Source organism: Bufo gargarizans, chromosome 2, assembly GCF_014858855.1.
Source record: "Bufo gargarizans isolate SCDJY-AF-19 chromosome 2, ASM1485885v1, whole genome shotgun sequence".
In the NCBI taxonomy this organism is placed as follows: Eukaryota; Metazoa; Chordata; class Amphibia; order Anura; family Bufonidae; genus Bufo; species Bufo gargarizans.
In genome coordinates, this window is record NC_058081.1 from 155,519,838 (window position 1) to 155,532,284 (window position 12,447).

The following is a 12,447-nucleotide window of genomic DNA, read 5'->3' on the forward strand; positions in this document are numbered from 1 at the left end:
AACACCAAATTTTACACACCTGCTCCCCATTCACACCTCAGACCTTGTAACACTAACGAGTCACATGACACCGGGGAGGGAAAATGGCTAATTGGGCACAATTTGGCTATTTTCACTTAGGGGTGTACTCACTTTTGTTGCCATGGGTTTCGACATTAATGGCTGTGTGTTTACTTATTTTGAGGACACACCATATTTACACTGTTATACAAGCTGTACACTGACTACTTTACATTGTATAAAAGTGTCATATCTTCAGTGTTGACCCATGAAAAGATATAATAAAATATTGACAAAAATGTGAGGGGTGTAGTCACTTTTGTGAGATACTGTATAGTACGGAGCCTCTACCCTATTTTTCAATAACAGCCTATGCTGCACTGTATAGGCAAAAATGCCTGCGTGCTTCTTTTGGCATTGTATAGATCTGTTCCTAGGCTCTCTACAAGTTTTTTTGAATATCATTTTGATTCAAAACAGTCTGACAAAAAAGAAGCCCCAAAGGCATGCCAAAATGTGTGTCTGTCACGAGGGTATCGAGAACCACGCCTGACTCCGTTATACCAGGGGTCAGGAAGTCGCAGCGGTTGGCTGCACGCTCTATTTAAGATAGGGCTGTTTTCCTTATGGTAGCTTTCTGGGTTTGCTTTGCAAACCCTTTTGGCTCACTCAGGGACCCGCAGTCCTGGGTGTTCTCTTTACCTACTGATTCCCAGGCTCTTCGGTCAGTGGATGAGTTTTTCGGGGCCTTGGGTCTCATATATGACGACCCTGACCGAGTAGCACTGGCTGAATCAAGATTACGGAGACTCTTACAAGGAGAACGGCCGGTAGAGGAGTATTGCTCTGAATTCCGTAGGTGGGCTACGGATACCCAATGGAACGACCCGGCTCTCAGGAGTCAGTTCTGCTCTGGGTTATCCGAAAGGGTTAAGGATGCGCTTGCATTATATGAGACCCCCTTTTCCCTTGATGCGGTTATGTCCCTTTCTATCCGTATAGAGTGACGCCTTAGGGACAGGTTGAAAGAACCGGAGAAATTGGTAACTCCTCTCAAGCAGCAGTTAGTCTGTACGGACTTAGACGAGCCTATGCAGCTAGGAGGAACTATTTGTCAGGTCCGTCCTCCTGAGGAGAAGGAGCTACGGATCCCTGAGTGAGCCAAAAGGGTTTGCAGAGCAAACCCAGAAAGCTACCATAAGGAAAACAGCCCTATCTTAAATAGAGCGTGCAGCCAACCGCTGCGACTTCCTGACCCCTGGTATAACGGAGTCAGGCGTGGTTCTCGATACCCTCGTGACAGTGTCAGGGTAGGTGCCCCTCGGGACTGTGAGACACATTATGGGTAATAACTGAACACATACTGTATACTTTCTGAATTTCTCTTAGTTTAGCAGGGTTTTGGATTTGTAATTTGGTACGTATTATATGCTGTCCCCCATGGAGGTTTTGTGGTCATATAACACTGTGATATACTATGACTATTACTATTTTCCATGTGTCTTCTATCCAGTGATGCTACTTTTTTCCTGCACTGTTTTTAAATTCCTGTTTTTTAACATGTTAGTGAATACAGTTACAATCATGATTTTTTGGTGCAGACTGGCCTTCTTTTGTAGGTAATTGTATATTTTGGCTATAGTCCCCTTATTTGGCCTATTGATATAAATTGTTTAGCACTATTAACCGTACATTGTAAACTTTTTTATGGGGAATCCTGGATGTATTTTATTATATATTGTTTGTTTTTGCATCAGAAGGCTTAGCCTATTGGCTGACAGATACTGACTGATTACTACAGGTAAGGTTATATTCATTCTCATTGCCCATTTAGCATCCAAAATGCATAGTTGTTGCACAGTGCAATAGTTTATTAATATGTAAGCTTTTCCAGTTTTTCAGATAACAAGCAAGTTGAATATTTGACTTTACACATTTAAGCTGGCCATACGCAGTAGATTAATGTTGGCTGAATCCACTGATTCCAGAGGGATCGTCCAACCAACTAATATGTATTGTCAGGGGAGAGAAGGAGGCTGTTGGTTTTCAACATGCCTAATCTTTTTGTTCTTGGAGAGATAATCAACCGTCAGAGGTATCTGGCAGTAGCTTATTCCCTGTTCAGAACACTCGCACACTCAGCTGAGTCCAGCATGCATGTGTATGGGGAGGTGGGAGAGAAAGCAGACATATGTGAAGAAGGCCTAAGCATTGTGGATGTTCACATTCTTACCTTGAGCCCGAAGAACTGCAGAGATGTCGAATCCTTGATTATTCCTTACAATTACAACTCCATATTCAAAGTCAAATGCATCACTGTGTGAAGAGCACAGAAGATAAAATATATGAAAAATGAAACATAACAGTGAATTACATAATATAATTAGTCAAGAAAGCTCAATCCCTGTAGGCCTGCAGATGAGTACAAATATATGTATTTGCATTTCAACAGTCATTTGAATAAAACCTAGATAGATTCATAAGTCCTCCAAATGGTGTCCATATAGTTGTCACTATATAGAAATGGTTGAATACAATTTTCAAGAACTTTATGTATTTGTTATTGGTGTTTTTACTCTTCAGTTCTTCAGTCTCATCCCTACCATGTTTCACCTGTGCTTCACAAACTGGAGTAGCAAGTAATCTGTGGGTTAAAGACTTTCCCTCTGCCAATGTCACTTTTCTATTCCCTGTTTAGTGGGCTTTTTCAATGTGTATTAGAATATAAAAACTTCATTCGCTGAGCCACTAATCACTACCTTCAACAAAATATTCATTATTTGGGCTAAAATAAAGAACTGGACTTTTATGTGACTGGAACTAGTTACACAGCATGTGGCTTTCTTCATGTGGACTTCTCATTATCACTGTAACAGTTGGGATGCTTTTCTGACAGAGAATCTGAAAATTCAGGGCCCAGAGCAGAGGAAATGCATTATACATTGTAAATGTAATTATGGCATGAGTGTTTGGTCTGTTATTTTATGTTGGCGCTTCTCTATTTTTGGCAAGACTATTCCTTTGAGAGCAGGTGTTGGCAGCCAGATACACCCTTATCCAAAATAATGATTTATTTTAAATACAGGTCTTGTTTTCTCAGTTATCATTAATGTAGACCAGCAAGTATTCTGTATCAAATATGAAAATATATGACGGTAACATATGTCTACACATGTTTTCTAAATGGAAACAAACATCACTAGTGGCCTACAAAAACCAAGAGCACCCACTGCAATATGCCCACGTAGTTTGCCAAGTCCACTGTGCTGGCCTGTCTCCAATCTTTCTTGAAGCCCATCACAAGGGTATTTGGCTTCATTCTTCCCAAACCGGCAGCCTGCAGAATAATATACAATTAATAAATAACATTTTATATGAATAATAATAATAATATTAATAATGTGCAATAATCTCAAACATTTCTAATGAAAAATACAGAAGTGAGGTAAATCATGAGAAAGCCTTCACTAGGCTCAGACTGTATTGGTAAAAGCTTCTAAGCCTAGACTAAGGTTTCATGCACACAGCTGTGTCCATATTTTGGTCCGCAAACAATGCCAATACAGATACCTTCCATGTGCATTCCACCTTTTCTTACTCCTTCTTAATGGAAAAGATTATCTTTGTCTTCAATATGGATATAATTTTCAGAATGACCACACAGATCCGCCAAAAATATTGATGTGTGCATGGCCCCATAGAAATTAATAGGTTGGATGAAAAATACGGTCCTATGAATGAAGCCTTAAATGCATACTTTCTCTATGACTACTCTGTACTGCCCCAGCCTAAAAAAGTGAAGACTTGTGTGCCACCTCAGCAGTTCTAATTCCCTTTGAAGGACTTAAGGGACAGTATTACAAATTAGAGTTGCAACAGTCTTTTTGTCCTGCCGAATACAGCATATTTGTCGGGTAGAGGCCAGATCTCCCCCGGACCCCATTATAGTCAATAGGGTCAGTGGGCATTGCGGTACCATCCAGCAATGCCTGATTTAGAGAGCTCTGGTAGGCTGTTCTCTGCCAGGAGAGCCTGCCATAACTCATAACGCTAGTGTAAAACTAGCCTTAGGACAAGATCTACAGCAATGTATGGATTCATACTGTACCTTCTTAATCTTCCAGTTTCAAACACATATTGAATTATATAATGCAAAGGCAATCTCCCCTAAAATACCTCTATAACACAATACTATATGCAGGTGACACATGGAATGTCTACCGCTTCCTAATGAGGAACAACAAGGACTCCATGTACTGTCAAACAGGTTCTTTGGGTATTGAACACATTTATACTGTATAATTTGGAGGTTTTATATGTTTTTGTTATGATCTAATTGTTCCTAATTTAAACGGTCAACCGTTACGATATGCCCTATTAGGGTATATGGACGTCATAGAGGAAGGGCTCCTGATAATGACTTCTCCTTAGGCCCCTTTCACACGGGCGAGTTTTCCGTGCGGGTGCGATGCGTGCGGTGAACGCATTGCACCCGCACTGAATCCTGACCCATTCATTTCTATGGGGCTGTGCACACGAGCGGTGATTTTCACGCATCACTTATGCGTTGCGTGAAAATCGCAGCATGCTCCTCTTTGTGCGTTTTTCACGTAATGCAGGCCCTATAGAAATGAATGGGGTTGCGTGAAAATCGCATGCATCCGCAAGCAAGTGCGGATGCGGTGCGATTTTCACGCATGGGTTCTAGGTGACAGTCTATTCACTGTATTATTTTCCCTTATAACATGGTTATAAGGGAAAATAATAGCATTCTGAATACAGAATGCTTAGTATAATAGTGCTGGAAGGGTTAAAAATAATAAAAAAGTTAACTCACCTTCTCCTCCTGTTCGCGTAGAGGCCGGTCTGTTCTTTAGCTGTGGCTGAAGGACCTTTGATGACGTCAGATCACATGCTCCATCACCATGGTGATGGACCATGTGATTGGAGCATGTGATCTGACGTCACCTCAGGTCATTCAGTCCACAGCTAAAGAACAGACCGGGATCTACGCTAACAAGAGGAGAAGGTGAGTTAACTTTTTTTATTATTTTTAACCCTTCCAGCACTATTATACTAAGCATTCTGTATTCAGAATGCTATTATTTTCCCTTATAACCATGTTATAAGGGAAAATAATACAATCTTCAGAACATCAATCCCAAGCCCGAACTTCTGTGAAGAAGTTCGGGTCTGGGTACCAAACATGCGTGATTTTTCTCACGCGAGTGCAAAACGCATGACAATGTTTTGCACTCGCGCGGAAAAATCGCGCATTTTCCCGCAACGCACCCGCCTCTTATCCGGGCAAAAAACATGACGCCCGTGTGAAAGAGGCCTTAAGGAGCCAGTAATGCCATATAATACAGCTTAATTCACAGAATCTGGATACTTCTAGCATTTCTGTTATATAACAGTAGCATACATCATTTTAATGCATGCATTTCTAGTAAATGTGAAACATAGACTTTTTCAGAAATCTGAGCACTTTTGATTCGGGTCACATTTATTTGGACCCAAATAGAATAGCCTGATTTGGCCTAATTGGACCTGAATTAAATTTTAAGAAATGTTCTCATCTCCAGTTATTACTATTACCATGCAGCATTGGCATCTTGGTCAACCAAGAGCAACATCTGCATGAAGTTTGTCTGTTCTTTCTGGATCTGCATGCGTTTCTTCCAACACTGCAAAAGTATACTGGTAGGACAGTTGACAGTCAGAGAAATTAGTGATCCTAATGGTGCATGAGGACAATATTTGGACAGTGCCGCAGAATATGTTGTTTCTATTTAACGGGGTTATCTCACTTCAGCAAATACAATATATTATGTAGAGGAAGTTAATGCAAGGCACTTAATTAGTAATGTATTGTTATTATCCATATTGCTTCCTTTGCTGGGTGGATTAATTTTTCCATCACATTATACACTATTAATTTCCATGATTACCACCACCCTGCAATCCATCAGTGGTGGTCATGCACCATACAATAGGGAAAAGCACCCGCCTCTCTGGTGGCTGGGACCGTGGGAGTGCACAAAGGCTAGTGCTTTTCCTATAGTGTGGAAGCACGGCCACCTCTGATGGATTGCAGGACGGTCGTAACTATGGATATGAGCAGTGTAAAAATGAAAAAAGGGGGTGGTCCCTAAGGTGAGAAAGTGCGGAAGCACTCTCCCAGAAATACTGCTCTGTGACGAGAGAATGTAAGAAAAAATAAGGGGCAGTAACGTGTTAAAACCTAGAGTTTATTAGGACAATTAAAGATCCCAAACTGGGAAGAGAAAGCCCCTACCAGACAAACTAAAGAAACAACGATGCGGGACCCACGTAAGTGAGTCACCTATAGGTAAAGTCCGCTATCAAACAATATAAGGAAGCTGACCCTAATAAATGAACCCTAAATAGCCCTGTGGGGACAAGGGAAGTGGCCCTATTGATGATGAGAGCTAACAGGGTATGAGGAACTAGTGTGATAGATATATTCAAAGTCCCAATTCATAGGCCAAGTAGGGCATCAACAGGGACAGTTATTTTCCCTGTAGCCCTTTGGTACCAAGGTATAACCGGCTAGAGGACGTTTTCGAGAACGAGAATCTCCTCCACCTCCTGTGTATTGGACTACCAGGTCCTGATATGTACTACCGGTAAGATCTACCCTTTTTTATTCGCCTTTTGGCATATTCATAGGTCTTTGGCACACTGCCTTAGACTCAATACAGTGTCTGTTTTTTGGTCAGTTCCGCTTCCTTATATTGTTTGATAGCGGACTTTACCTATAGGTGACTCACTTACGTGGGTCCCGCATCGTTGTTTCTTTAGTTTGTCTGGTATGGGCTTTCTCTTCCCAGTTTGGGATCTTTAATTGTCCTAATAAACTCTAGGTTTTAACACGTTACTGCCCCTTATTTTTTCTTACATATGAGCAGTATAGAATGGGATGGAAAAATGAATCCAGGCAGCAAAGGAAGCAATATGGACACTCACAATACATTAGTAAGTGCCTTGTATTAACTAAACCCACAACCCCTTTAAGCACCATGGTAAAACTAAATCCTGGTTTTCAGTAGTTGCATGCAAAACAGCTGTATTGTATCTGTAGTGGCAGGAAGCACCATAAAACCTGCACCAGTGTCCCACTTGTTTGTCTGTGGAAGGGGAAGTTTTCCTTTTATTCATAAATGACTTCAGATGTACAAAAATGATTTCCTCGCAATTAAAAGGATTCGGATTTCAGCTGTCAAGCTGTCATTTCAATAGATCTGTAACTTACTATCTCCAGAGCACATGCTGTTTTCCAGGGGTTTTATTGTCACAGAAATGACAAGTTTGTTCCTGGACGACTTTATGAGTGTGCAGCTGGGATGTTCTCCACAATCACATGTTTAGTTTTATTGATTTTTGTCATTCAAAGATTTAAAAAGGCATAATGATTTTGTGGGAGTTTTCAGGAACAAGTACAATCTGCTTATTTTACATTCTGCTTTTTAGATGGAAAAAAAATCATCTGCTCACTGAAGTTTCCACTAGAACACTTGGCTGAAGGATCATGTTTCAAAGAGAACATTTAGCTCAAACCTGTCATCTTTGGACAGCTAAAATAGCCATTTCGTAGGATGAATCCGTTTTTATTGGAACACATACAGTCATGTGAAAAAATTAGGACACCCTTTGAAAGCATGTGGTTTTTTGTAACATTTTTAATAAAAGGTTATTTCATCTCCGTTTCAACAATACAGAGAGATTAAAGTAATCCAACTAAACAAAGAAAACTGAAGAAAAGTCTTTTCAAGATCTTCTGTAAATGTCATTCTACAAAAATGCCTATTCTAACTGAGGAAAAAGATAGGACACCCTTGCCCCTAATAGCGAGTGTTACCTCCTTTGGCTGAAATAACTGCAGTGAGACGGTTCTTGTAGCCATCTACCAGTCTTCGACATCGGTCTGAGGAAATTTTACCCCACTCCTCAATGCAGAACTTTTTCAGCTGTGAGATGTTTGAGGGGTTTCTTGCACGTACAGCCCTTTTCAAGTCACCCCACAGCATCTCAATGGGATTCAAATCTGGACTTTGACTTGGCCATTCCAGGACTCTCCATTTCTTCTTTTTCAGCCAATCTTTGGTTGATTTACTAGTATGTTTTGGGTCATTGTCATGTTGCATGGTCCAGTTCCGCTTCAGCTTTAATTTTCTAACTGATGGTCTCACATGTTCTTCAAGCACCTTCTGATACACAGTAGAATTCATCGTGGATTCTATGATGGTGAGCTGACCAGGTCCTGCTGCAGCAAAGCAGCCCCAAACCATGACACTTCCACCTCCATGCTTCACAGTTGGTATGAGGTTCTTTTCTTGGAATGCTGTGTTTGGTTTACGCCAAACATGTCCTCTGCTGTTGTGTCCAAATAATTCAATTTTGGACTCATCTGTCCAAAGAACATTATTCCAGAAGTCCTGGTCTTTGTCAACTTTATCTCTGGCAAATGTCAGTCTGGCCTCGATGTTTCTCTTGGAAAGCAAAGGTTTCCTCCTTGCACACCTCCCATGCAAGTTAAACTTGTACAGTCTCTTTCTGATTGTAGAGGCATGTACTTCTACATCAACAGTAGCCAGAGCCTGCTGTAGTTCTCGAGATGACACTTTAGGGTTTTTGGAGACCTCTTTTAGCATCTTGCGGTCTGCTCTTGGGGTGAACTTGCTGGGGCGACCAGTCCTGGGCATGTTGGCAGTTGTTTTGAAAGCCCTCCACTTGTAGACTATCTTCCGGACAGTGGAATGGCTGATTTCAAAATCTTTTGAGATCTTTTTAAATCCCTTCCCAGACTCATAGGCTGCTACAATCTTTTTTCTGAAGTCCTCTGACAGCTCTTTTGCTCTCACCATGGTGCTCACTCTCACTTCAACAGTCAGGAGCACACCAAACTAAATGTCTGAGGTTTAAATAGGGCAAGCCTCATTCAACATGCAGAGTAACGATCTACTAATTATGTGCACCTGGTGTGATATACCTGTGTGAGATCTGAGCCAATTTAAGAGGGAATACATGTGAGGGTGTCCTATCTTTTTCCTCAGTTAGAATAGGCATTTTTGTAGAATGACATTTACAGAAGATCTTGAAAAGACTTTTCTTCAGTTTTCTTTGTTTAGTTGGATTACTTTAATCTCTCTGTATTGTTGAAACGGAGATGAAATAACCTTTTATTAAAAATGTTACAAAAAACCACATGCTTTCAAAGGGTGTCCTAATTTTTTCACATGACTGTAGGTTATGAAAGCACTTTAAAGAGGACCTGTCATGTTAAAGAGGATTCCCACCCAGCCCTTAAATGGCCATCTCGCAGTAAATAAGAAGGTAAAGTCCAATGTGCAGCCATATTGATGAGATACATTTCTGAATATGTTAACCCTGGGTTGTTTCTGCATAAGAGGTACCCAGTCAACCTGAACATGAACATACGCACTAGACTTACTGTCGTCTGAACCCGCTATCTAATGTGTGTAAAATGTTTAGCAATGTTCTTATGTTGGGGAAAAAAGATAATTGACGTTGAAGTTCAACAAGCACAGTACTTTGTTCTCAGGGGAGATAAGCCCCAGCAGAGGGGTCTTGCAGTGGTTTATTGTATCTCTCCATTGAGAACACACTCATGCTTGACCTACTGAGTGTGCATGTGTATGGGAGTTCATAAGGAATCGGCCGAATGAGCATTTGCTGACGGTTGTATGGCATCTTGAAATTTTGTGTGGATGTTTTTCAATACGCACTGCGTATTTTAAAATTCAAAATTCCATCTAATGTATAATGCACTAAAGCTTACACGCAAGTGTGACAAAGGGCTAAGTCGAAGCTTTTCTGTTAGGTAAGTCAATTAAAGTACAGTGGCCGCTGAAGTTACAATATTAATTGGTTCTGGGACAACTATTGAAAGTCGAAAATATTGTAACTTGGTTCATAACCCTATGGAATACTAGTGATTGGTTCCATAGCCCCAAAATCTCATCCCAAGGTAAGAGAGAATGGGAGATTTAAAAAAGTGTATGATGAGGACAGGGGCCTCATCAGGGTCCTTCCCATATGGTATACACAGTGTACCAGAAGAATAACATACAGCCGCCTTCACCTGGTGTCCAAAGTAACAGCTCATCCTGACACAGAAAAGAGCAGTACAGGAAAATTCTGTACTGTACTGTAAAGGGACACTATTAAGCCTCATGCAGACATCCGTGGAACACGGTCCGTGAGATACCAGACTGGCATTGAAGGAGCGCACAGCGTCATTGGCTGCTATGATGCCGTGCACTTCGTGCCGCCACGGCTGTACAGTAATACACTCGCATAGATCATACGAGTGTATTACTGTACTGCGGCGGCTGCACAAAGCGCACGGCGTCATAGCAACCAATGACGCCGTGCGCTCCTGCAATGCCAGTCTGGTATCTCACGGACCGCGTTCCACGGATGTCTGCATGAGGCTTTAGACTGACTTCACACCAGTTATTTTGGTCAGTTATTTCCATCAGTTATTGTGAGCCAAAACCAGTAGTGAAACCTACTCAGAGATGAGTTATAATGCAAAGATTTGTACCTGTTCTGTGTTTAGAGCCACACCTGGTTTTGGCTCACAATAACTGACTAAATAACTGAAATGTTTACTCAACCTCAGGCCTCTTTCACACAGGTGTTGCAGGAAAAGGTGCAGGTGCGTTGCGGGAACATGCACAATTTTTCCGCGCAAGTGCAAAACATTGTAATGCGTTTTGCACTCGTGTGAGAAAAATCAGCATGTTTGGTACCCAAACCCGAACTTCTTCACAGAAGTTTGGGCTTGGGATCGGTGTTCTGTAGATTGCATTATTTTCCCTTATAACATGGTTATAAGGGAAAATAATAGCATTCTGAATACAGAATACATAGTACAATAGCGCTGGAGGGGTTAAAAAAATAATAATAATAATTTAACTCGCCTTAATCCACATGCTCGTGCAGCCCGGCTTCTCTTCTTTGCTGTGTACAGGAAAAGGACCTGTGGTGATGTCACTCCAGTCATCACATGGTCCATCACATGATCTTTTACCATGGTGATGGATCATGTGATGGACCATGTGATGACCGGAGTGACGTCACCACAGGTCTTTTTCCTGTACACAGCAAAGAAGAAGACAGAAGAGAAGTCGGGCTGCGCGAGCAAGTGGATTAAGGTGAGTTAAATTTTTTAGTTATTTTTTTAACCCCTCCAGCACTATTGACCTATGCATTCTGTATTCAGAATGCTATTATTTTCCCTTATAACCATGTTATAAGGGAAAATGATAAAGATCGGGTCCCCATCCTGATCGTCACATAGCAACCGTGCAGGAAAATCTCACCGCATCCGCCCTTGCTTGCGGATGCTTGCGATTTTCACGCAGCCCCATTCACTTCTATGGGGCCTGCGTTGCGTGAAAAACGCACAAAATAGAGCTTGCTGCGATTTCCATGCAACGCACAAGTGATGTGTGAAAATCACCGCTCATGTGAACAGCCCCATAGAAATGAATGGGTCCTGATTCAATTCGGGTGCAATGCGTTCAACTCACGCATTGCACCCGCGCGGAAAACTCGCCCTCTAATATTTTGTTGGACCGCCTTTAGCTTTGATTACGGCACGCATTCGCTGTGGCTTTGTATCGATAAGCTTCTGCAATGTCACAAGATTTATTTCCATCCAGTGTTGCCTTAATTTTTCACCAAGATCTTGCATTGATGATGGTAAAGTCTGACTGCTGTGCAAAGCCTTCTCCAGCACATCCCAAAGATTCTCAATAGGGTTAAGGTCTGGACTCTGTGGTGGCGAATCCGTGTGTGAAAATGATGTCTCATGCTCCCTGAACCACTCTTCCACAATTTGAGCCCGATGAATCCTGGCATTGTCATCTTGGAATATGCCCGTGCATAAAAAATCCATTGATGGAATAACCTGTTCATTCAGTATGTTCAGGTAGTCAGCTGACCTCATTCTTGGAGCACACACTGTTGCTGAACCTAGACCTGACCAACTGCAGCAAACCCAGGTCATAGCACTGCCCCCACAGGCTTGTACAGTAGGCACTAGGCATGATGGGCGCATCACTTCATCTGCCTCTCTTCTTACCCTGATGCTCCCATCACTCTGGAACAGGGTAAATCTGGACTCCTCAGACCACAATAACCTTCTTCCATTGCTCCAGAGTCCAATCTTTATGCTTCCTAGCAAATTGAAGCCTTTTTTTCTGGTTGGCCTCACTGATTAGTGGTTTTCTTACGGCTACACAGCTGTTCAGTCCCAATCCCTTGAGTTCCCTTCGCATTGTGCATGTGGAAATGCTCTTACTTTCACTATTAAACATAGCCCTGAGTTCAACTGTTGTTTTTCTTCAATTTGATTTCACCAAACGTTTAAGTGATCGCCAATCACGATCATTC

The 12,447-nt window shown here is 41.7% G+C and overlaps 1 protein-coding gene across 3 annotated transcripts in view; it reads right to left on the bottom strand.

Moving 5' to 3' along the window:
- SLC12A1 (solute carrier family 12 member 1) overlaps positions 1-12,447 on the bottom strand; it is a 122,762-nt gene that overhangs the window by 38,080 nt on the left and 72,235 nt on the right. For all 3 annotated transcript variants that reach the window (XM_044279630.1, XM_044279631.1, XM_044279632.1), the window contains exons 19-20: positions 3,231-3,337; positions 2,234-2,316 (exon numbers count right to left, since the gene is read on the bottom strand). In XM_044279630.1, coding sequence (XP_044135565.1) covers positions 2,234-2,316; positions 3,231-3,337 — 190 coding nt within the window. The remainder of the gene's footprint in view (positions 1-2,233; positions 2,317-3,230; positions 3,338-12,447) is intronic.